This window comes from Crassostrea angulata, chromosome 8, assembly GCF_025612915.1.
Source record: "Crassostrea angulata isolate pt1a10 chromosome 8, ASM2561291v2, whole genome shotgun sequence".
Lineage (NCBI taxonomy): Eukaryota > Metazoa > Mollusca > Bivalvia > Ostreida > Ostreidae > Magallana > Magallana angulata.
The window spans coordinates 52,739,711-52,766,388 of NC_069118.1; the positions used below are offsets into that span (position 1 = coordinate 52,739,711).

Consider the following 26,678-nt stretch of genomic DNA (forward strand, 5'->3'; position numbering starts at 1 on the left):
CTTGATTTTTGTTGAAAAGAATTTTTGATTTTCTTCCACTTTAGTCATATTTGTCATTATATAAATAGTGCCCGTTTAGGAGGTTAAGAGTTGAAATTGACACTCCGAGAAAACTATTGTCAACCGACGCGAAGCGGAGGTTGACAATGGTTTTCAAGAGGTGTCAATTTCAACTCTTACCCTCCTAAACGGGCACTATTTATTTTATTATACTGAATGTCTTAATTTTAAAGAAAACTTTACTACTTTTATATATGAATGACGCGAATTCTTTGGCGAACCGTACGCGCATCGTTTACGCGCATGTAACATTTTTTTGTGTTACCCGTTGCCAAGTGCGTTGCTAACGCTGAGGTTGATAGAACGGTTTATCAACTGTGTCTAAGCCAATCAGATTTCAGTATTTAACATGAAAGTATAATAAAACAAAATATTAACTGATAAAAAGATACAGATCAAAATGTATGAACATTTTGATTTAAAATTCGTATCAAATTTTTGAACCTATAGCTAGGCGAGCTCAAAGAAATGGCGACACTGGCGCTAAAAAATTATATTCTGCAAAACTTCAAACTATAGTCTACCTATTCTGAAAATTTAATATTTGTATCTCTGATAGTCTCGGAGTTTATGTCTGCACAAGCACAAAATTGGTCGTAAAAACTTTCAAAATCATCCGTAAATCGGAACCGGAAGTTCAATTCAAAAAATGACCACTGGCAATCACTTGTGAAAAAATGGTCGATATCGGCGGGGTAGTTTTCGGGATATCGCGTGCACAAAATTTGAGGAAAAAAATAATAACTAGATACGATCTCGTTACGAGTAAACTAGTTGGTCTTCCGGTCGATTACTGTTTTAAATGATACCATGAATAATCGATACAATTTCAGAATTACCCCTCCCCCCCCCCGGTTTCAGATAATGTACAAAAATCCTTTGTTATTTAATAAATGGGTATGGCAATGAGTTTTCCAGATAGATATTGTTAGATCAACAACTTTGCTTCTATAATGCATAACAAAATCTTCATTGTTTTTAAGTAATTTGTAATAGTCTTTCGGCATTATGGCATCTCGACCGTTGGAAACGGAAGACCTTAACAAGTAATTTTGTTATTTATTGTTACAATTAAATTAGTTATATCTGGTATACAGAATATAAAAGTAATCTTGTGATATATTTTATTATAGGTTACTTGCCTGCATCTTTCATTAATTCTGATCAACGACTGCGGGTTTTCGTCTTACAAATTGGTATTTATGTTGATTATTTTAGCTTATCATATGCATATGATGTAAATCAATTTTATAATTTATAAACGGATTATTGCCAAATATTTAGTATTGCTTATATTAATTTTTAGGACCTGTTTTCTTTTTTATAACTAAATCAACTAACTTTGTTTGTTTATACATGTACAAGTGACCTTGTTTCAGTAAAATGCAAATAATCCACTCACAATCGTACTTTTCCGCGAACTTTTCTAACAACTTTATTTCTGTGGAAGAAGAGGTAAAGAGGCCACCACAACAGGGAGTTAGATTTTAAACACTTACTTATATAAATCATATTGAGGGAATTGCTAAAATATTACTGTCCTAGCTTCCACTGCATTAAGCTTGATCATGGAGGTAAAATACGAATCTAGCTTGATTTCACTGGCATATCAAGAAATCTTGATTTAATTGTTATGATTATATAAACTGATCTTCAACAAGTTAACCGTTGCACTGACACAATGTATTGATTATATCCGGAATGTTTGGTTGTACCAATCACGTGATTTTATACAGGCCGCCGACCAGGAAGAGTAAACCCGAACTAGGAAGAGAAAACATGGACATTGTCGCCTTTCTGAGTTTTAGGCTTTTATAAGGTGCGTAGTCTGTTAAACGTATTAATGTTATTTGTGATTGTTGAAGATTTTAATCTAATGCTGTAAGAGAGTTGGTGAAATTAATTGCCCAGATTGTACCAGCTAATGTGTAGTTTTGAGGGAATCATTAAAATGTTGCTGTCTTTCAAATGTATCTAGCTTGATTAATATTGGCTAGTATATCATGAAACTAAAATAATTCAGTAATCTTTGTAATCTAATAAGATAGTTAAAATTGCTGATCTTCAACTCTTGTCAAACATTAAAACTAGCACACTTCTAAGGGTTATTTTTGTGTTTTATTAAAACTACCCAATCACACGATTTTTTACAGGACACCTTACCAGGAAGAAAAAAAACCAAGCACATTGTCGCCATTTTGAGTTAGAAGTGAAAAGGTTCGTAATTTTACTTTGGCCGTTGATATCAATACATGTATATATTGTCTGACTAAGTTGATTGTTTTATCTCTCTGGCGTGCAACCTATTCATGCCAAGTATCTTTTCTCGTCAGTGCATTGTTACGTCATATTTTGTACATGATTTTCTGTCAATGTGTTGATAAAATGACGTAGCAATGCAAAGGCGAGAAATGGTTCTTGGCAAGAATTGATTCTTTTATAAATATTTAGACACTGTCTGTCATTGTCATTGTTGTAAACTTTTCACATTTTCATCTTCTCAACAAGAACTTGTTTAATTGCATCCAAACTTGGCCGAAGTATAATTGGGATACAGTGGGTCAACAGTTAGGGTTCAGATTTTTACGTAGGAATATATAGAGGAAAATCTAATTCCCATAAACCAATCAGTCTGAAAATCTGTAACATGTGTAAAAGCCTTCAGGTATTGTAGATTCAAGTTTTTAGATCATGATCCCTGAAGTTAGTGTTGGGTCACTATAGGAGAGTTAAACTTTTACGCCGGACTACATTTTAGCTAAACATATGCATATGATGTAAATCAATTATATAATTTATAAACGGATTATTGCCAAATATTTAGTATTGCTTATATTTATTTTTAGGACCTGTTTTCTTTTTTTATAACTAAATCAACTAACTTTGTTTGTTTATACATGTACAAGTGACCTTGTTTCAGTAAAATGCAAATAGTCCACTCACAATCGTACTTTTCTGCGAACTTTTCTAACAACTTTATTTCTGTGGAAGAAGAGGTAAAGAGGCCACCACAACAGGGAGTTAGATTTTAAACACTTACTTATATAAATCATATTGAGGGAATTGCTAAAATATTACTGTCCTAGCTTCCACTGCATTAAGCTTGATCATGGAGGTAAAATACGAATCTAGCTTGATTTCACTGGCATATCAAGAAATCTTGATTTAATTGTTATGATTATATAAACTGATCTTCAACAAGTTAACCGTTGCACTGACACAATGTATTGATTATATCCGGAATGTTTGGTTGTACCAATCACATGATTTTATACAGGCCGCCGACCAGGAAGAGTAAACCCGAACTAGGAAGAGAAAACATCGACATTGTCGCCTTTCTGAGTTTTAGGCTTTTATAAGGTGCGTAGTCTGTTAAACGTATTAATGTTATTTGTGATTGTTGAAGATTTTAATCTAATGCTGTAAGAGAGTTGGCGAAATTAATTGCCCAGATTGTACCAGCTAATGTGTAGTTTTGAGGGAATCCTTAAAATGTTGCTGTCTTTCAAATGTATCTAGCTTGATTAATATTGGCTCGTATATCATGAAACTAAAATAATTCAGTAATCTTTGTAATCTAATAAGATAATTAAAATTGCTGATCTTCAACTCTAGTCAAACATTAAAGCTAGCACACTTCTAAGGGTTATTTTTTGTGTTTTATTAAAACTACCCAATCACACGATTTTTTACAGGACACCTAACCAGGAAGAAAAAAAAACCAAGCACATTGTCGCCATTTTGAGTTAGAAGTGAAAAGGTTCGTAATTTTACTTTGGCCGTTGGTATCAATACATGTATATATTGTCTGACTAAGTTGATTGTTTTATCTCTCTGGCGTGCAACCTATTCATGCCAAGTATCTTTTCTCGTCAGTGCATTGTTACGTCATATTTTGTACATGATTTTCTGTCAATGTGTTGATAAAATGACGTAACAATGCAAAGGCGAGAAATGGTTCTTGGCAAGAATTGATTCTTTTATAAATATTTAGACACTGTCTGTCATTGTCATTGTTGTAAACTTTTCACATTTTCATCTTCTCAACAAGAACTTGTTTAATTGCATCCAAACTTGGCCGAAGTATAATTGGGATACAGTGGGTCAACAGTTAGGGTTCAAATTTTTACGTAGGAATATATAGAGGAAAATCTAATTCCCATAAACCAATCAGTCTGAAAATCTGTAACATGTGTAAAAGCCTTCAGGTATTGTAGATTCAAGTTTTTAGATCACGATCCCTGAAGTTAGTGTTGGGTCACTATAGGAGAGTTAAACTTTTACGCCGGACTACATAGAGAAAAATCTTTTCAAATGTCCAGAAAAGCTAAAACTTGTGTTGAAGCATCCTTAGGTATTGTAGATTTTAGTTTGTTCAAATCATGATCCTCGGGGGTAGGGTGGGTCAACATTGGTGTTAGGGTTCAAATTTTTACATAGGAAAAAATAGAAAAAATAATTAAAAATCTTATCGAATACCAATAAGCCAGAATAGCTGTAACTTGTGTGAAAGCATCCTAAGGTAGTGCAGATTCAAGTTTGTACAAATCATAATCCTCAGAGGTAGAATAGAACCTGAATAGTTGGATTTTAACATGGATTATTTAGAGAAATTTTAATAAATAAATCTAATTCTCTAAATCTTATACAACAACAGAATCTAACTGTTAAACTTGGAAATATTTTGAAGAAAAATATGTTGGAGAAATTTTAGAAAAATCTTTGAAAATGTAGATCTATATACTCTATGAAGTCGTCTTGACATTTTGTATTTGATACTCTAAAGACGGTCTAAAGCTTTTTGTTGACTATTGTTCTCAGTTGAGCGATGTGCTTTACCACCCGGATCGTCACAAGGGGGACAAATATGGCATAAAAAGAATCATTTTCAAAAATCTTCTCTTCTTCCACACATGTGGGGAAAAAAGTGATTGCACGGTTATGATGACGCCCTCTACAGCAATTGTAAAACTCATGACCCTTGGTTTCTGGCTCTACGATTGGGCAAATATGGCCATATAGTAAAACTATATCAAATCTTAAAAAATCTTCTTCTCTACTCCCATATCTATTTGTTATAAAACTAAATCCATGATTGTGATATCAATGAAGCCCTCTATTAAAATTGTGAAATTCATTGCCCCTGAGTCAGGGGTTCATACTCTAGAGTGATTCAACATGGCCATGTATCTTCTTTTCTCTCCCATATATATTTGTTAAAAAAACTAAATACAAGGATATGAGGTGTATGAAGCTTTCTATCAAAATTGTGATGGCCCCTGTGAATAATATGGCCGTATAGTAAAAATGTAATAAATCTTAGAAAATCTTTTTTTCTCACCCCACATATATTTGTTTAACACTAAATGCATAGTTATAATATCCATGAGGTCCTCTACTAAAATTGTGACTCCTGGTCAGGGGGTTCTGGCTCTATGGTTGGACCAATATGGCTATGAAGTAAAAATGTATTAAATCTTAGAAAATTCTTCCTCTCTACTCCCATTTTTTGGTTACAAAACTAAGTGCATGGTTTTGATATCCATACAGCCCTCTATTACATATATATATATATATATATATATATATATATATATATATATATATTATCCAAATCACAAAAGTATTTTCTCAGTGCCCGGTAAAAATATAATAAAAGAAAAAAAGCAACACTAACTGCAAAACATAAGCTCTTTTCTTGTTAAAAATCTTCAGACGTCTGAAGATTTTTAACAATGAAAGCGCTATGTTTTGCAGCTAGTGTTGCTTTTTTTCTTTTATATATATATATATATATATATATATATATATATATATATATATATATATATATATATATATATATATATATATATATATATATATATATATAATGTTAAAAACAAAATACATGGTTATAATGTCCTTTAAGCCCTTTTAGTAGGAAATATTTGGCCCCTAGGTCAGGGGTTCAGGATCTAGGGTTGGGCCAATATAAATATATAGTGAATAAGTATTAAATCTTAAAAATTCTTCTCCTCTACTCCCATATATATTTGTTTAAAACTAAATGCATGGTTCTGATGTTCATGAAACTCGCTACAAAAAATGTAAAATTCATGGCCCCTTGGTAAAGGAATCAGGACCGAAAGGGGGGGGGAGCAATATAGCCAAATAGTGTTTATGCATATGATTTAAAAAAAAATCTTCTCTATTATCACACATCTGTAAGAAAAACTGACTTCATAATTATGTCTACCCGGAAGTCCTCTACTTAAACTTTTTATTCAAAAAACACAAAAGTTTTATGATAAAAAGTCAAATTGACAAAAACTTCAAAAGTGATATATCAACCTTTTTATTTTTTCAGAACATGAGTGAAAGTATATGACCATGGACAAGAGCTGGGCCCAGGATGTGTTACGGTGTTATCTCTGTGAGACCCCGAGCCCCCCTATGTACTGTGACAATTGTAAGAAATATCTGTGTAAAGCCTGTGAGGGGGAACATCTCTCTGATCTATCCAAAGAACACAAAGTGTTGCCTTTTAAAAAGCAAGGATATACTGCTAAATGTCCAAAACATTCCTCAAACATAAGTGCACTTTATTGTGAACAATGTGACATTCCTATTTGTACAACATGTCTTTCCTCTGAAGAACACAGCGGCCATAAATTTATTGAAATAACTAAAAACATTGAGAACAAGAAAGAAATCATTCAAAAAGATTTACAAGAACTAGAGAAATCCATTTATCCTAAATACCAAGAGATTGCATTCATTATCCCAGTCCAAAAATCTGCTCTGAATGAAAACTCACAGAAATTAACAACAGAAATCGACAAATATGGAGAAAACTTGCACAAAGAAATAGACACCATTATCAGAAGCATGAAATCTAACGTGGAAGAAATGGAGATCAGACACCTGGCTGCTCTAAATAAACAGCAAGATGAAATTAAACATACCATTTCTGAAATCTCACAGAGCATAGCTGAACTGAAGAAGTTACTGGACTCCAAAGATGTCAGCCGTGTCTCTGCCTACAAATCCAGGAATAATAAATTCAGAACATTGCCTCCTAAACTCACAGTGTCTTTACTAAGATTTACCCCTCAGAAGATCAACAAAGAACAGCTTTATCAACAGCTTGGTTCTCTGCCAGTATTATCAATCAAAACAGAAGAATATGGCTACACTCTAGAATCATCCGGTGCTGAGTCCTCTCCCCCGGACAGACCGCTCACTGATGTACCACAGATAAACACCGAGTATGAAGTATTAGACAGTGTGTCCTGCCTGAATGATGAGGAAATTTGGACGTGTGGTGAGGACGAAATAATGAGACTCTACAACCTAAGGGGGAAACTAGTGAAGTCAGTCCAAACTAAGTCAGGGGACAGACCATGGGGCATATCAGTGACAAGGAGTGGGAATCTAGTTTATACTGATTATAAAGATAGAACTGTGAACATAGTGAAGAATAAAAAGATAAAGACCGTGATCAGACTACGGGGATGGAGACCACTTAAAGTCTGTAGTACCTCCTCTGGTGACCTCCTGGTTGTCATTGACAGTGACAATAAACAAACAAAAGTTGTGTGTTACTCTGGCTCCACAGAGAAACAAAGTATTCAGTACAACGACAAAGGACAATCTCTCTATTCACCTGGTGGATACAATAAATACATCAGTGAGAACAGGAACCTAGATATCTGTGTGTCAGACGCCGGTGCAGTAGTGGTGGTCAATCAGGCCGGGAAACTCCGGTTTACCTACACTGGTCCTCCCTCTACTACCAAGGGATCATTTAGTCCACGCGGCATCACAACAGACAGCCAGGGTCGGATCCTGACAGCAGACTGTGTCAACCACCGTATCCACATCCTGGATCAGGACGGACAGTTCCTCCGCTACATTGACAACTGTGATTTACAGAGTCCATGTGGTTTATGTGTGGACACCAGAGACAACCTCTTTGTGGCTGAGTTTAACACAGGTAAAGTGAAGAAAATACAATATGTCTAGAACATTACACAGTAGTGTGACATTGTTTATTTGTATTGTGTGTTAACAACTGACTGTGTGTATACAGAATATGTATTAGCATCAAGATAATTCACTGTATTATATAATAGATTCTTGCCTTTAAAATATATGTCCATTTAGTTCATGCCAACAATACCATTGTTTTGTTTATCATGTTTATACATCATCATAATAATAAACTGTTTAAGAATAGTGATTTTATTGTCAACAAATTGATTTTTTATGCGTTTAATGTAAAAAAAACAAACAAAAAACAACGTGCATTATAAAATACAATAAGAAAAACGTTGTTGGTATATGTCATAGAAATCAAAACATTTCAATATTGACAAAATGACACAAAAGGTTGAATTAAATATCTGGTAAAAACATTTTTAAACTCTTCTTTATATTGTTATGAGTTGATTTTAATCTTTTATCTTAAAAATATGAATATAAATCATACTTTTCTTTTCTCAAAGTAGAAAAATGAAGGTACCACATTTGTTGAACATCTGAGTGGTGTTTATCTGATCTTTGTTCTATTAGGATTTCTTAAGATGTATAACTTTTGTTTCTTACGCACTAGTGATATACTCTGCAGTTGTACATTGTATACCTTAAATAATGTGTTATTATGTCTAATACATGATTTGTAAACAAATATGTTAATTTTTTTTTTATTTTTTTTTTACCCCATAATTTTAGATATTACGTTATTGAAATAGACTTTCAGATTAAAATTGATAAAGGAAATATTGTGAATGTTTGCATGACCTTGTAAAAATTGATAAAACTGTAACATTATTTAATTCTCCTCACAAATTGAAACAATATTGATTGTTGCATCTGAAATAAAAAAAACCCATCCTCATCATCCTCAAAAACCATCCCCATCCCAGAGCAATCTTCGTAGATTGTAAGTGACATGTCATCAAACCCTGTATACAGGCTGCCCATTTTGATAGCATTGTTAGTTCAAAAGGTCTATTTTTCAGTAGATGCTGTCAATAAGAGTCTTGTCAAAACGATGTCATTTGGGCACTGGTTGACAGTCATCGATTCCGACGAAGTTGGTAAACATTATGAAGATTAAACATGCTATCAAGTGGATGAATTTCAAAACTAAGTCACAAGGAGTAAGACGAAGAGTGAATAATATTGTTTTTTATTGTAAAAGAAAATCAAATTTTCATTTTAATAAGTAACACTGCAGGATTTTAGAAAAAAGTCAATCTGATTTATTTTACAAACGCAAAGAAAAGCAAACTGGTCTAAAACTTTGTTTGTGATTGGGCTCAAGTAAAATTTTAAGCAAACCTATTTTAAGCAAACCTATTTTCTATTTTCGCCTGCAATTGGGTTCTGATCAGTTGAATTTTTAGACCACCTTAGTCACTAATTTCGTTATTCTTCGTGAGTCGTGGAGCGACGTGCGTCGTTTGCCGTCCGTCGTCTTTTAACAGTTTTACATTTTTCTCTACTTCTTTCTGAAAAAAGTAAGGCAGTTGTTACTATTTTTGGTTTCAAGCAACTCGAGAATAAGAGGAATCTAATTTATGAACGTTATACCTTACCAATCCAGGAGTCTCTAAGGGGGCAAATCTGTAAAAAAAAAAAAAAACCAAAAAACGCCAAATTTTAAAGAATGTGAATTTTTCTCTACTCGGACACATATAAATAAACTAAATGCATGATTAAGATGTCAATGAAAAGCTCTATCAAACTTATGAAATTCATGACCCCTGTTTATGGGATTCAGGTCTTAGGGCGGGGCCAATTTGAGCATTGAAAAGAGTCAGTCCGTTTTCTTTTACAAACGCAAAGAAAAGCAAACTGGTCTAAAACTTTTTTTGTGATTGGGCCCAGGTAAAATTTAATCAAAACTACTGACTGTTTCTATTTTCGCCTGCAAAGAGTTTTTGATCAGTTAAATTTTTAGATCATATTAGTCACTATTATCGTTATTCTTCGTTTGTCGTGGAGCGACGTGGTCGACATGGTTAAGATGTCCATGAAACGCTCTACCAAACTTTTGAAATTCTGGCCCCTGTTAAAGGGCTTCAGGTCTTAGGTCGGGGCCAATTTGACCATATATAGTGGAAGTATATAAAATTTCATATGTACTTTTTCCGCCTTCAATAAACTAAATGCGTTTTTATTATGTCCATAATGTCCTTTTTAAACATTCTCTAGGTAACTTTAGTAACTTGAGTATCCATCCCCCTCTACTTCCTTTTCCCTTATGAATCGATGTTTGCAAACATAAGAAAAACCCACTAAAATACCTGAAAGGTTCATCCAAGGAGTATTTAGTACGCAGGTGACCGTAAAGACTTGTGGATCTCTTGTTTATTTTGAAATGTTTGGTTAAATGTTTAATCACAACAAAAAATTCTAATATAGTCATCGTGTCAAGCATTTGTTGAATTACATTGCTTTGTTTTTTAATTTCAAACAATATTATAGCATTAAATATTCGGCTCTGAGTTTCTATAATGTGGAACGATTTGAAGTCGTTCATTTGCATAGACCAGTTATTACATGCGCGGATACAGAAAAGTTTTTCCGGGGGGGGGGGGGGTGTCTCCGATTGACATTTTAGTTTGACGGGGGGGGGGGGGGGTCTGAGGCATATGTTTGGTTACTGTATAATGTAAATTTCAAAGTAATTTGAATTTTGCAATGGGGATCTGGACCCCCTGCCCCCCCCCCCCCCTCAGTTCCTTAGACCCCCGCATGAAATACCTTAAAACCTTGAAAATAAATATAAGCCAGATTTATTAATTAGCCGGTTTTCAAAATAAGCCACCTATTTCTTGCATTGAAAATTATTCGGAAATAAGCCAGTCATAACAGTGCCATATAGAGAAGATGGTGTTTTTTCTACATACATATTATTAACTAGACTTTGACCCGTACGTGCACAGGTTGACATTGCATATCGGACATTTACGAAATAGGTACATCGACACACCTTATTATTGACATTTACATAACAAATCTGTAAGCCTAAAATAATGCTATTAATTTCACTACACTTTCCTTAGTGTGAATAATCTAACTGTGTCTCGGGAAAGTCCCTCACCACGATTTGTTCCCGATGGACTTGGTCACACGAATAATCCTCTTCAGTCAGATCCTCAGCATCCCCATCACGTAAAGAAAAGAACTTGAAGGCCTCCCGATACTCAAAGAATATAATATTTTATACTTTACACAAAAACTACGATTCACAAAAGAAACGTGTTCACTCTGAGAGAAATGAAAACGAAGTGCTTTCAGTATGTTCACTATATACTCAATGTATATTGCTTGTCAACGAACTTTGTTTATACTGCAGCAATAAGCTACCCTTCACCCCTTGCCTAGTGTACATGTATTTTCCCCTCTCTTGCTACTGCGTTTTGGGCCATATGAACTAGCATTCATTGTGATCGTTATCAATTATATAAATGATTTATTATGTGCATCTATTTGTGTAAAAAAATTAATTATATATATATATATATATATATATATATATATATATATATATATATATATATATATATATATATATAGTTAAATCCAAAAAATATCGCAGTGTCCGGTTTTATGTATAGAAAATTTGAAAAACGAAAGACAACACAGAGTAAAACGTTAGCGCTTTCAGACGTTTTTAAAAACGTCTGAAGATTGAATGAAAGCGCTAACGTTTTACTCTGTGTTGTCTTTCGTTTTTCAAATTTTATATATATATATATATATATATATATATATATATATATATATATATATATATATATATATATATATATATATATATAAAGCACTAAAAATGGCTAACGACACGAACAATAGAAATTGTCAAATTTTCGGGACAACCAGTCCCTTCTTCAGAAAAGTACTACTAAACTACTAAAGAAACTATAGTTTCTTAAGTAGTTTAGTAGTAGCTTTAGATTTTGTTTTCTTTGTTTTGTACTCATGTAATTTATTTTTTGGTCCTGAAGAAGGGACTGGTTGTCCCGAAAATATGACAATTTCTATTGTTCGTGTCGTTAGCCATTTTTAGTGCTTTTTATATTCAGTTTACTGGCTTAGTATCTATATATTAGATCCGACACTTTAAACATGCCTAGTGTTGTTGATTTTATTCAGTGCTTTATATATATATATAAAGATGCATAAAGTCCTATCTATAGTAGATAAATTGTCAAAAATGCGAGGTAATTCCTATGCAAAACTTCCTATTTTATTAATACATCTGGGTTATGTTTGATATCTCCCAAAACTTCCTGTGTCGAAATTTAAATCAAGCTTCTGTCCTTCCAATGGTGAGAGCTACTTTTCTGCACATTCCATTAGCAACCATAGTTTTGTATGTGATGTACGAAACAACACAAGCAATGCTGACATTCTTCAATCTTCAGTCTCCCGAATCTAACTTATCACAAAGTCATCAAAATGTGGGTCACTGTCCTAAGAACTTTGTAAAAAAAACCCATAACTGTTTTTCTCAACAGGAACTTCAATAAAATCCCAACTCAGTGTGTCAAAAGCTAAAAAATGTTTCTCCATGACATTTAGTTACTTCCAAACCTGGAATATTCATTTCTTCCTACTTATTGTGATGTCCTTCCATTTCCCTCCAATTTCACTCTGGTTCCTAGTTCCCACCACATGATAATTGATATGGGGTAAATAAGGGATATATGAATATATGTTTCCTTGTAAAAGCAAATGAAACTTTTATAAACGTTGTATTTGAGTTTTCAACAGCCAGCTGTTTATTAGTGTTCATATTTTCTTTTCACATCGGAATGCAATCTACTGGGATTTTAATCAATTGAATGAAAAATATGCACGGAGAACCTCGGATTATTCTTTGTAGGCGGGGAACTGCTAAATGTTACTTGGATCAAGTTTCATGCTTGAAACCATTATTGTTTCAGTGATGCCATATATCAGAATTGAAATTTTATCATCTTCACACATATATGTTACAAAAAAAACATAAAATTAAAAACTGATCAAAATCCCTCTATATGAAATTTATACAGTCCTCTTAATAGATTGTTTTTCCCCAGTATAAAAACAAAACGGACTGAGCCACATGCAATGTTTTTTTGTTTATTGGGGTTTTTTTTTATTACTTTATTAAATGTTGTAGATGCTGCAATAGATATGTGGGTGATATGTGTGTGACAAAATTGCATACATACATGTATGCACCAAAAATCAATTTTTATTCGCTGCATTGCCATCGATTTTTCAATGCTCATAAAGTTGACAATATGTTACTCTGGTTATAGTGTGGGTTTTACATGCTCTGGAGAATTCAGACTACTTATCATCAAAAAATGATGTTTATTTAAACTTAATGTTCCTTGAATTTTCACAGATGGGCACGAACAATTATTTGTATTTAAATACCTGGTTCAAAAGAAGTATTTATTATATATGAAGATTTCTCAACAGCAGATTGTAAGTACGATGCAATGCTTGCCTTTAAACTTTAAAAATTTGTAGATTTTTTTAAATAATAAAAGAAAACATTTCAGAGCGTTTTCTATTAGCTAAAAAATATTGTATGTTTTGATGATTGCGTGGGAATAATTATTTTTTTTAAGGTAAAAATGAAACAATTTGGTATATTTTACTTGTTAATGATTGGGACGTTTCTGCAAATTAGTTCGGTAAGTTTACCTCTTAAATAGTAAGTTTTCTTGTAAAACGAGCAGGTCACATTAATAATTCATATTAATAGTTCAATTTACATTTGTGTATGGATATTTATTTTACTTCAAATCGATTCAGTAACATAAAAATTAACTGTACTTAAACATGCGTTTGTTAAACTGAATCATTTAACTAGATCAAATATATAATAATTATTTTGTTAAGTATTTGAGTTTTGATCATTTTTTAATAAGTTCGTTAAGAGAAAATTTTTAAAAAATCAATGCATTTTATTAAAAAAAAAAACCTTTTTAAAAAGAAAATGAAATATTTATTTCCACAGATTTTTGTTTAATTATACATTTGATCACATTACTAATTACTTATATAACTCGGTAAAACTTTTTGAAATTTTTGTTATCGGCTTCGGCCGATCACAGTTGTGTCCATATAAGGCATCCGGCAAATTTAACTATTTGCGCACGCATTGTGCCTTGCACTATTTTATTTACTATGCATTGACAACCTAATTTAAATCTATAATTAGACGTAGATTACTATAAAAGCTACTCTTATTATTTTACCCTGAAAATAAAACATTTATAGGGCTACATACATAATGATTCAAATCATGTTTTTTTTCACATATGCGTAAGAATATTAGTCGGATGTATGATTCGCCTACTAATTGTTAAATTCTTTCATGCCTTGCCATTTCGGAAATCATTAAAACGGTGTTATATATAATATACTGCATGTAGCGTATATTATATTAAAAGAGTTGACCAATGGTATTTCATGCCGATCATTCCTTTAAAAAAATACTTGTTTTCAATCCTTAAGTGTCGCATCATAGACAGAATAAAAACAAGAAAAACAAAATCTAGTACTACAACTAGCACTACCAAAGAAACAATAATAGAAATAAAAACTCCATATTGTTCAGTTTTGTATTTTAGTGTTTGGGATGGTTTTGGTCTTGCAGCCGATTGCCCTGGAGTAATCAATTGAGTCGAATCCATGTAATTTATTTTTGTGTCCTGAACAAGTGACTGACTGTTTTGAAGAATTTGACAATTTTAATTATTGGTCGTTTCGTTAGCCATTTTTATATTATTTGAATATTTAAGTCGCTTTGCTATACACGATCTTTTAAAAATTATTGTAATGTTTGTTTGAAAACAAATTTGTCAGAAGTTATCTTATGTAATGTAACATAAAGTTTTTACTGATGTAATTAATAATTTCTTTTTACAGTCGACCAATGCCCCGGAAACACATCCGGTTGTGAAACGCTTCTTTCGGTCGCTGTGTAAGAGGTCTTCCGGTAATATTGCCAACTCAAAACCTAAATATAGAAGAGAATGTTATTATAGCTGTGGTTATTATATGTGCTATTGAATGTTTCCATTATCTAATTGACGTAATAGATGTAATAAAACATCTTGAAAATGAAGAACATTTATGCTGTGTGTTTATTTCTTTCACTGGTATGTATCTATACTGAGGGGTTTGAGATTATTTTTTATTTAATTAGAGAGAAAATTACTGCTAAATAATCTGTCTGGACAAATTAAACGTGTCATTCGACATTCTCTATTCTACTTTGAGTTTGAAGGTATACAAGCCGTTCACGAAGAAAGTCAACAACTCGCATGGTGTGGTAAAACGGTTTATATTAAGATTATGTGTATGATACTAATGATTGTTAATACGGTGCTTGTTTATCACGTGTCTCGGATCCAATTGTGACTGGTTTGTATAAAACCTATCACATATATCAAAAGTAGTTTATATTGTTTAACATATTGTTATGAAATATAGCAATACTTGTATCATATATTTAGAGACACAGATTTCACTCGCCAATAATTAATCTTTTATTACGCTTTTAATTTTGAGAGAGAGAGAGAGAGAGAGAGAGAGAGAGAACTGAAAGAGAAGAAGAGAGAACTGAGAGAACTGAGAGAATGAGAGAGAGTTAGCAGAAAAAAATAAAGATGTTTGGGATGAAGCTAATGATATTTTGATCATTCAGCAGTGCCTTATCATAGAGAGATTGATACATGGAACAACGGTAAAATGTTTGCTAGACCATTTAATAATTTTGTTCTGTTATTTTTTCCATTGAAAATACTGTAAGAGGAATAATGAAATCTGACTGCCCGTCCCTTTTACCTATTTACCGCCATCTTTTATTTCAAATGATCATAGTATTTTGTCGCACTCAGAAGACCTTAGATATAATACGATACTATGCTGATTCACTTTAAAATAGTTTGTACCCTTAATTTTTAAGACTTTAAAAGGGAATCATAAAATTTGGCTTTCAACCATATTGACTGCAATGTTAATCCCATTAGCGCCATTTTCGTCACAGCCAGCATATATTTCAGACTAAGCCCGCCTTAACTATGCAAAAAAGATTTGCTTGACTGCATTACCATAGTTTTTTTCATGCTTTTTCCCCAGTTGAAAAACTTGAACAAAACATAAAAAAATCTGGCTTTTCGCCATTTTAAATCGCATTTTGACATAACTAACGCAATTGGGAAGACCGGTAATTTTTTATGCTCAGCACACTAAAAGTATGACAAAATACTATGCAGGATTAATCCATTATTGTTTGTCAATAAAGATAATACTTTAAAAGAAGTTTGGCTGTCCGCTATTTTGGATCGCCATTTTGAAAAATGACAATATCAAACTGTCGACCATCTTAAAAATCAATAAAAAGACAATCAAATTCAAAGCAGAGCAACATGGACCTCTGAAAAAATAGAGGTAGCCTAGGAGGAGTGAGCATCCTCTGCTGATCGTTCACAACCGCCGTGTGCTCTTTGTAATAATCGGGAAAAAACGGAAAAGTTTGTGGACGATTAGCTGATTAATTATGATCTACCAATTAGTATGAAAAACGTCAGTCAGCATGCGACCCAGTGGAAGATTGTTTTTCTGACAATGTCGTTCTACGGACCATAGAACTTAAGAAAAGAAATAACGCCACTTTTACGAAAGCCAGCATGATTTTTCGCACTCAACACACTTAAATTATGATAAAAACCATACTGGATAACAAATCTTTATTTGCCCTTTATTTTTTTCCCAGACTAATAATGAACACAAGAGCATAAGATGAGATTGTTACTAAATGTTGGAGTTATCAAATTAGAAATAGAAATATAATAAAAATGCAATCTTTTCTAAAGTATTTCATACAAATTGACTTGAATCTAATGTTTCCTGTAAAAGTAAAGAAATTGAATGGGTCACATTTCAAACATCTGAGATATTGCATAAACGAAATACTTGCAGGCAAAAAATTGAGTTTTTTCTTGACTCTTAGGAAATACAAGCTCAGTAAGCCAAAATATGGCGATAGATTATCAACAAATTGTTCAAGTATGTTTTTTTTGAAAATAAACATGAATATGTAATGCACAAACTAACCAGAAGTTTTTTCTGCACTTAAAATTAGGAAGCTGAAGTAACAATATTCAAAAACTATTGAGTAATGAAAACTTCATTTTTTTCTTGGAATCATCCACCACAAAATATAGTTCTCTACTAAACTCTGTAAATATGTAATTTTCTCTGAAATTGTTTATTCAATATGATTTATGTCACATTGTTAAATATGAATTTACGAGTAAATTATTATGTGATGCAGAGTTTTCCTACAAGAAGTGACCCAAAATGTTTTGCCCAAAACAAAGAAACGAACCTCTTTATAATCGTCGATGGCGATCAGATCTAAGAAACATGTTGAGAACTTGGGAAGGTAGCTGTTAGATTAATATAGTTATGACCATAATTGAGTTTCCCCTGTTTATTTCTAATTCAGTTTAAATTAATCTTATTTTAAATGGCCTACTAAAGTAAAATTTATCGTGGTGCATATAGACGGACAATGTTTGTGCTTTTATATGAATCTTATTATTTCCATCAGACTATAACGACTGCATGCAAACCACATATATACCAATAAGAGAAATAAACACAGAGAACGGATGTCCTTTATAAAGCCCCTTTCACAATTGGCGTACGACCCCTTTACACCACTTTGCGATCGAAATTTTTGAGCTTCGCACGAGCTCTCGAATACGTTGCACGAGCCCTCGCTTACGTTGCACGAGCTCTCGCATTCGTTGCATTCGTTTTACTGGTCGCATCAAGTCTCCTCTGAATAGTGGACATGCACACTATTCAGACGCAACCGAACGCGATCCAAATTATCGCAGTGCAACGCACGAACATTAATACGAACGTTTTACAACGTTTTGTGTACTCGTAAGAGTGTTACACGATTTATAAAGATCGTAAGATAAATTGCTGGTGTTTATGCGTCTGTTTTGCGACCGTGAGACTGTTGCTCAACGTGTCTCATGTAATCTTGCAACGTTTTACTATCATTGCACGTATTCTCAGCCTCAATATGCCATGCTTTGCTACTAGTGTATATACCCTGTTTCTTATATTCTCTGTTTAAGAACAAAATTTACAATATACATTTTTTGCATGATGGTAAGGGAAATACATGTATGAAGATTTATTTCCTCAAGAAAAATCATATTTCCCGATCGCGAGGGCTTCGCCCGAAAAAAAATGTGTTTCCTGGAGAATAAATCTTCATATTCCCTGAACATTAATGCAATTAACGTTTTATTATACCAAGCAATATATGATTACACAAAATACGTTGATTTCTAATAATGTTTGACTTTTCATTAAGCACAACATTAACGTCGTGATTGTTTGATTTTCCATGTAACTGTCTCACTTTTCTTTCAAAAATCTTAGTTAAGTTGGTTCTGAGATTTAAAGAGAATCATAATGATTAAATATTTTTGATTTGATCACATTTGTCTACATCGTATGCTCATATCGGCTTTTTCATTCTTATGACATCGCCCTGTCACGTGACTTTCTAGACCAATCAGATATAATAGAATAATCATATTGAAGTATAGGGTCTAATAATAAATGCTGCTGCAAATCTGTATTTTTTCGCTTTCAACTATGTCTACTGAATATGGGCGATGTATATACCCCCTCTGACTCACACGATCATTCGTACCATGAAACGCATAATCGCACGTCCAATCACATTGGCGCACGTTCAATCTCCGATCACCTAGTCTCTTGCGCGTTCCTATCTTATTATCTTTCAACAGTTGCTTTCATTGTACAACAGTCGCATATAGACGCAAGATATATCGCAAGATTCAATGCGTTTACATCGCACAACTCTCGCTTAGATTGTGCGAAATTCGTACGAATACTTTTTTTCATATGCGATTATTTTGGCAACAATTAACGATTCATATCTAATTTGTTTTCGGTCGCACGAATATTTGGTCGCTTCTGCTCGTGTGCCAATTGTGAAAGGGGCTTAAGATCGATCTTTTATTACATTTTGCCCATTTTGTCATTTAGATAATGGAAACATTTATAAACAGTATGATGCATATATACATCATCTTTCATACATGTATCCCGGTTTCGAGTTGGCACATATATCAGCAGACCTCTTACACAGCAACCGCATGAAGGAATGATGAACCTCATTATCCAGATGTGATTCCTCGGCAATGGTCATGTAACAAACTAAAATTCGTTGTGTATAATTATAAAACCCCTTGGTTCACCTTTTCGGTTTATCCTTTGGAGAGCCCCTTGTTTTAATACTTTGACCCTTGGTTACCGTGGTAACATATCAATCCTGTGGGGAGCCCCTCGTTGATACCTTAAATAGTTGGTAAAAGTATGCACGGGTAGTACCCGGGAACATCAGCCGATAGACGTGGGCGTCATCCCGTCTAGTGCTCAGGGGCCTGTTTTAGAAAAACATCAGGTATTTAAACAACCCATTTTTGTACGTTTTAACCACACGTGTTTGAATAGGTTTTCGGTAGTATGTTTTTCTTTTTGTTTATTTTATTAGGGTCTTTTCTGTCTTGTTTTGCTGTAAATTTTCCCGTCCCTACAGAACGTCAATACCTGTCAGGGAAGGAGGGTTCTTGGGTGCTGAAATATTTCCAGCTCCTGTATTTATGAGTAGCCGTTTCCATTTTCATGGGATAATTTATAGAGACCGCTGTTCTACAGTGAGTGAGTGAACTACGGCGGCCCTTTCGACACATCTCTAAAACTACTTATGAATTTATACCTGAGGGTGATCCTCGCAGTTTTACCAATTTATAATCGTCAATGCAGATACGTGCTTTAACTTAACATTGTGAAACTTTGATATTTAAATAATTTGTGTCATTTGAAAACTTATATTCTGTTTATTGAGTTTATTGAAAGAAACCTCCAATCAGCGTGGACGAGGCCATGGGTTATTTACATTTCCAAGGAAAACTTTCGTCTAATGAAGCCTCGATAGACCCGTGCAGCATGTGAACTTTCTACATGTACTTCAACTTAGTTCTGGTGGTTGCCGATATACCAAAACCTGACTGTAACCACGTGTTTACCTGAGGGTTTTAAACACCACGTGCACCGGAACCGGGCTGACTATATAGACTTTTCCTTCATTTCATTATTTAATTTGTATATTTTTGTTTGTTTAATTTTTTCTCGTTGAATTTTCTGTTTAATTTTATTTCATTTTGTTATTAAATATTTTGTTAAAAATTTCATACTTGTTCTGTTGATTTATGTAAGTTCATCAGGATGCATAATCACACATCCTCACAAATGGTGGCAGCGGTGGGATGCATCTGAGCTTGCATAAATCAAAAGATTTTCTTGTGTTTGCATGTTAGAAATTTTGACTTTGATATTTCTTATTTTTGTATGTTTCAGTGCATAAACTTTCACAATGTCACATATGCCGAAATGGATGACCGAGCTTATCGCGAAAGGGTCAAGCGTCAAGGACTGTTTAGAGGTGTGGCGTCAGGAGCAGGAGGCAATGAGAGCTGATAGAGAGTCTGCTAGGGCTGAAAGAGAGGCAGTGAGGGCAGAGAAAGAAGCTGAGCGAGAACTTGAGAAAGTAAGGTTAGCTCATGAAAGAGAGGAGCGTCAAGCTAAGAGAGACAGAGATAAGTGGGAGGCTGAGAAAGAGATTAAGTTGAAAGAGTTAGCTCTTAAAGAAAGAGAGTTAGAAACTGGTCCCTCCCCTCAGAGTGTTCAAACTCCTAGTGTAAAGTTGCCCAAATTTGAAGAAGGTCAAGACCCTGATGTTTTTCTAAAATCATTTGAGAAAATAGCGGGCTTACAAAAGTGGGATAAATCTCAATGGGCGGTTCGTTTAGTCCCCATGCTATCGGGTAAAGCTCTTGAGGCCTATTCTAGATTGTCAGATGAGGAGAGTGAGAATTACGATGCTATTAAAACTGCTATTCTGAAAAGGTATGAATTGACTTCAGAGGCTTATCGGGATAAGTTTAGGAAGTGTAGACAGTTCAGTGATGAGTCATTTAAAGATTTTGTTGTTCGTGCAGAAAGGTTCTTTCACCATTGGTGTGATAGGGAGGATATTGGTTCAGACTTTGAATTGTTGTTTGATTTGATTTTGAGAGAACAGGTGATAGGAAGTTGTTCAAATGATTTGCAATTGTGGGTTCGTGAGCATACTCCAAAGTCTATCAAAGATGTTATAACTTTGTCGGAGTCATTTCAGTTTGCACATAAAGGCAGTAATGCAGGTGGTGGACGAGGTAACGCAGGGGAAAAGCCGGGTCCCAGACCCAATAAGTTTGGTTCAGGTCAGTTCCAAAGGGGTAAGCATGTCTCGCCATCAGAGCAAAGTAAAACATGTTACAAGTGTAACCGGGTAGGACATATTGCGCCAAATTGTCCTTTGCGTAGTACATATCAGTCGAAACCTCCTTTTAATCAAAACCACCCAGGGAATCAAAAGTCGAAAGAGCGGTTTGGTTTGTGTCTTGATGAAAATATGATAGTTTCTGATCAGGGTGATGGTGTTCATGAGAATAAGATGGTTGTTAAGTTGTCTGGCGTATCAGCTACTGATGAGTCTAGTCTTGAAACATGTTGTGAATCGGGTCTAGATTTGGTAAGTGGGGAAGTTGGTGAAAAAGTTGTCTCAGTTTTGAGGGACACTGGATGTTCCACTGTGTTTGTTAATAGTAAGTTGGTTTCAGATGATGAAAAAACGGGGAGAACAAAAGTAATTACTTTGGCCGATGGTACAAGGAGAACTTGCAGTGAGGCGATAGTAAGTGTGAAAACGCCATACATTTCAGGTAAGGTGCACGCGCTATGTCTTGACTCACCTTTTGCTGATGTAATTATTGGCAACAATGTAAGCATTGTAGTACCGAAAGAGGCAGCACCTTTGACCATGATTGAGACTGCAGAAACAGTGGATGAAAAAGAATGTGGAGTTGTTCAAACTAGATCAGAGACAAGGAAACAGGAGGATGCAAAGAAACCAAAGCTGGATGATTTGAAAGAAGTGGACACAGAACATGAAGGTATGTGGTGTAATAGAGAGAAATTGATCGAGCATCAGAAAACTGACGACAGCTTGAAATCGGTGTTAGAGATGGCCCAAAATGGTCCACATGAAGGAAAGTCTTATTTCATCCTGAAAAATGATTTACTGTATAGAGTTTTTGACTCAGACTCTGGCGAAAAGGTATTCCAGATTGTTGCTCCAAAGAAACTGCGCAGTAGTATTATGTCATTAGCTCACGACACGCCACTGGCTGGACATCTTGGAAACAAGAAAACAAGAGAAAGAATTATGAGAAACTTCTTTTGGCCAGGTATGTATATAGATATATCTCGGTATTGTAAGTCATGCTCTATTTGTCAAAAGGGGACGCAAAGAGGGAGAACGCCAAAAGCGAAATTGGTGCCAATTCCAAAGATCGATGTTACATTTTCCAGAGTAGCGATTGATTTTGTGGGCCCATTACCGATGACAGAAAAGAAAAACAGGTATATTATGGTATGTATGGATTATGCCACTCGATTTCCAGAGGCTTTTCCGATGAAAAATCAAGACGCAGAAAGTGTAGCAAATGCGCTGATAGAAATGTTCTCAAGGGTAGGTTTTCCTAAAGAAATTTTATCAGATCAGGGGACAAATTTTATGTCATCTCTCATATCAGAACTCTGCAAAATGCTCAAGGTCCGTAAGCTGTCAACTACCCCTTATCATCCCCAAGCAAACGGGCTAGTAGAACGATTTAATGGGACTCTTAAACAGATGTTGAAAGCATATGCAGTTGTAGAGCCATTAAAATGGGATGTTCATTTACCATATGTACTTTTTGCCTATAGAGAGGTCCCGAACGAAACAACAGGTTTTACTCCATTTGAACTTCTTTATGCCAGACATGTCAGAGGCCCCCTGGACATATTAAAGGAGCAGTGGGAAGAACCAACCGAGGAACAAACGTCAGTTTTAAGTTACCTGATGGAAACCCGAGAACGGATGGAGACAGTACGTAAAATGGTTACAGATATGGAATCTCTAGCAAAGAAGAATCAGAAAAGATACTATGATAAAAACGCCAGAAACAGAAATTTTGAAGTAGGTCAAAAAGTCTTAGTTTTGTTGCCTACAAGCACTTCGAAACTATTGGCGCAGTGGAAAGGTCCGTATGAGGTGACACAAAAAGTAAGTCCTGTTGATTTCAAAGTGAGGTTGTCCAAAAGCAAAGAGACTGTTTACCATGTGAATATGCTGAAGGAATGGTTCGAGAGAGAGCCGGAGGAAAACAGTAAGTCTGAAATTATGGCATGTTTGAATGTTATTTCTAGTTTAGCCAATGACGACGTTCAGATAGCAGACGACGTGGTGTCAGATAGAGTTCCGACCCTACAACAGACAGAATCAGCAACTGACGTACAGTATTCAACAAACCTGACTACAGAGCAAATGGATCAGATTCAGAGGTTAGTTGAAGAATTTGGTGATATTTTTACAAATGTCCCCAAGAGAACGCATTTGATGAAACATTCATTGAAAACTTCTACGGAGGTGCCAATTCAGATGAAACCATATCCGATCCCCTATGCATTACAAGACAAAGTGAAGCGTGAGTTACAGCAAATGATGGACCTTGGTATCATTGAGGAAACGGACAGTCCGTATTCAGCACCAGTCGTCCTCATCAAGAAGAAAGACAACTCGCTGAGATTCTGCGTTGACTTCCGGGAGTTGAATAAGATTACGGTATTTGATCCTAGACCAATGCCTAGAATAGATGCTATTTTGAATAAGATCAGCAAAGCTAAATTCATCAGCAAATTAGACCTCACAAAAGGATATTGGCAAGTACCATTAGACGATGACGCTAAGCGTAAAAGTGCATTTGTAACACCATTTGGACATTTCAGTTTTACAGTTATGCCATTCGGAATGGTGAACGCACCGGCTACTTTTGTTAGACTGGTAAGCAAAGTTCTTACAGGGCTGGAGGATTTCACGGAGGCATTCATTGATGATATTGGTATTTATAGCAACACCTGGGAAGAACATCTTGAACATCTGGGGACATTGTTCGAAGCCTTGAGAAAAGCAAACTTAGCAGCTCGACCGGCAAAATGTGAGTTTGGTTTTAATGAACTTTGTTTTCTTGGTCATACCATAGGGAGTGGGAAAATAAAACCGATGATGTCGAAAGTAGAAGCCATACAAAACTTTCCGATTCCAACTACAAAGAAAAAGGTAAAGTCTTTTCTAGGTATGATTGGGTTCTACCGGAAATTTATTCCAAACTTTGCCACAGTAGCACTTCCGCTTACAGACCTGACGAGAAAGAGAACGCCCAACAAGATCAAATGGACAGACGACCTTGATCACTCCTTCAGAGTTGAAAGGTAAGTTACTATCAGAACCAGTTCTTCGAAGTCCAGACTTTAGCAGATCATTTATTTTGCGCACAGACGCAAGCGCACACGGTGCAGGCGCAGTACTAGAGCAAGAGTTTGAAGATGGTAAGCATCCAATTTGTTTTTTAAGCAAAAAGTTCAGTCCTGCTGAGAGAAATTATGCTGTGGTAGAAAAAGAGTGCCTAGCTATTGTGTGGGCGGTTCAGAGTCTCAGGGTGTATTTAGAAGGTAAACCATTTGAAATCGAGACTGATCATGCACCATTGCAGTGGTTACAGAGGTCAAAGCTATCTAATCAAAGATTGTTACGATGGAGTCGTCTTTTGCAGGAGTTTGTGTTCTCGATTAGGTATATTCGTGGTACACAGAATTCAGTTGCAGACTCTTTGTCAAGAATGTGTTCGGATGATGCGATTGACTAATTATATGCTATAGCTTTGTGTCTGGATAAATATGGATTTATATAAGTCATTTGTATATAGTTTGCGTTTGTTTATTTTCAATTTTAGTTTGTTGGTTTGGGTGGACTAAATGTTGTTTAGTCTTATAAGAGGGAGGTATGTAACAAACTAAAATTCGTTGTGTATAATTATAATTCCCCTTGGTTCACCTTTTCGGTTTATCCTTTGGAGAGCCCCTTGTTTTAATACTTTGACCCTTGGTTACCGTGGTAACATATCAATCCTGTGGGGAGCCCCTCGTTGATACCTTAAATAGTTGGTAAAAGTATGCACGGGTAGTACCCGGGAACATCAGCCGATAGACGTGGGCGTCATCCCGTCTAGTGCTCAGGGGCCTGTTTTAGAAAAACATCAGGTATTTAAACAACCCATTTTTGTACGTTTTAACCACACGTGTTTGAATAGGTTTTCGGTAGTATGTTTTTCTTTTTGTTTATTTTATTAGGGTCTTTTCTGTCTTGTTTTGCTGTAAATTTTCCCGTCCCTACAGAACGTCAATACCTGTCAGGGAAGGAGGGTTCTTGGGTGCTGAAATATTTCCAGCTCCTGTATTTATGAGTAGCCGTTTCCATTTTCATGGGATAATTTATAGAGACCGCTGTTCTACAGTGAGTGAGTGAACTACGGCGGCCCTTTCGACACATCTCTAAAACTACTTATGAATTTATACCTGAGGGTGATCCTCGCAGTTTTACCAATTTATAATCGTCAATGCAGATACGTGCTTTAACTTAACATTGTGAAACTTTGATATTTATATAATTTGTGTCATTTGAAAACTTATATTCTGTTTATTGAGTTTATTGAAAGAAACCTCCAATCAGCGTGGACGAGGCCATGGGTTATTTACATTTCCAAGGAAAACTTTCGTCTAATGAAGCCTCGATAGACCCGTGCAGCATGTGAACTTTCTACATGTACTTCAACTTAGTTCTGGTGGTTGCCGATATACCAAAACCTGACTGTAACCACGTGTTTACCTGAGGGTTTTAAACACCACGTGCACCGGAACCGGGCTGACTATATAGACTTTTCCTTCATTTCATTATTTAATTTGTATATTTTTGTTTGTTTAATTTTTTCTCGTTGAATTTTCTGTTTAATTTTATTTCATTTTGTTATTAAATATTTTGTTAAAAATTTCATACTTGTTCTGTTGATTTATGTAAGTTCATCAGGATGCATAATCACACATCCTCACAGGTCAACAGTAGGGAAAAAACATTGATTAAATGAACATGCATCGGTAGAAACGTTATATAACACAAAATACGGTACCTTTTAACAATACTATTTTTTATCAAACATTACAATATACATTCATATTCCACAGGTCCTTGATAACAAAGCGACAAATATACAAGCATATATTTAGCAAAGAAAAAAATTAAACGTTTATCCTACCCGCTATAAATTACTTCTTTATGAATTAATTAAGACATATTAAATATCAAGTATATTTATGTACATGTATAAAAAGGAATTCATGTGATCGAAATACTTGCAGTTTTTATGCATCACAATTTTACTTAGTAATAATTATTCAAATTATGATAGCATGAGGGTTTGATGTGGTCATTAGGGTTTTTATACTCTTCCCGCTAAGAGCATTTTCAGGCTATTGCCTGGATTCTTAATATATAAAATTTGGCTCGAAATCGGTATGAT

General features: G+C 34.7%; 2 protein-coding genes and 1 long non-coding RNA gene across 6 annotated transcripts; all 3 read left to right on the forward strand.

Moving 5' to 3' along the window:
- Nucleotides 1–1,323: 1,323 nt before the first annotated feature.
- LOC128159358 (E3 ubiquitin-protein ligase TRIM71-like) lies at nucleotides 1,324–15,653 on the forward strand. 4 transcript variants are annotated; one of them, XR_008240132.1, is made up of 7 exons: nucleotides 1,324–1,879; nucleotides 2,214–2,277; nucleotides 3,338–3,420; nucleotides 3,756–3,820; nucleotides 13,454–13,536; nucleotides 13,683–13,748; nucleotides 14,989–15,653. XR_008240132.1 is itself a non-coding variant. In XM_052822422.1 (6 exons), the coding sequence occupies exon 6, from the start codon at nucleotides 6,427–6,429 to the stop codon at nucleotides 8,065–8,067; it is 1,641 nt and encodes a 546-aa protein (XP_052678382.1). In that variant the 5' UTR covers nucleotides 1,385–1,879; nucleotides 2,214–2,277; nucleotides 2,981–3,056; nucleotides 3,338–3,420; nucleotides 3,756–3,820; nucleotides 6,410–6,426; the 3' UTR covers nucleotides 8,068–8,345. The 4 variants fall into 4 exon arrangements, 3 of the variants coding, with proteins under 3 accessions (XP_052678382.1, XP_052678381.1, XP_052678383.1); XM_052822422.1 differs by lacking the exons at nucleotides 13,454–13,536; nucleotides 13,683–13,748; nucleotides 14,989–15,653 and adding exons at nucleotides 2,981–3,056; nucleotides 6,410–8,345 and having other exon boundaries at nucleotides 1,385–1,879; XM_052822421.1 differs by lacking the exons at nucleotides 13,454–13,536; nucleotides 13,683–13,748; nucleotides 14,989–15,653 and adding an exon at nucleotides 6,410–8,345 and having other exon boundaries at nucleotides 1,385–1,879.
- LOC128161095 (uncharacterized) lies at nucleotides 15,652–24,534 on the forward strand. Its single transcript, XM_052824337.1, has 3 exons — nucleotides 15,652–19,585; nucleotides 19,676–24,385; nucleotides 24,529–24,534. The coding sequence occupies exons 2-3, from the start codon at nucleotides 20,558–20,560 to the stop codon at nucleotides 24,532–24,534; spliced, it is 3,834 nt and encodes a 1,277-aa protein (XP_052680297.1). The 5' UTR covers nucleotides 15,652–19,585; nucleotides 19,676–20,557.
- On the forward strand, nucleotides 24,533–26,155 carry LOC128159360 (uncharacterized). The gene is made up of 2 exons (XR_008240133.1): nucleotides 24,533–25,365; nucleotides 25,456–26,155. It is a non-coding gene; the product is annotated as an uncharacterized LOC128159360 (long non-coding RNA).
- Nucleotides 26,156–26,678: the final 523 nt, after the last annotated feature.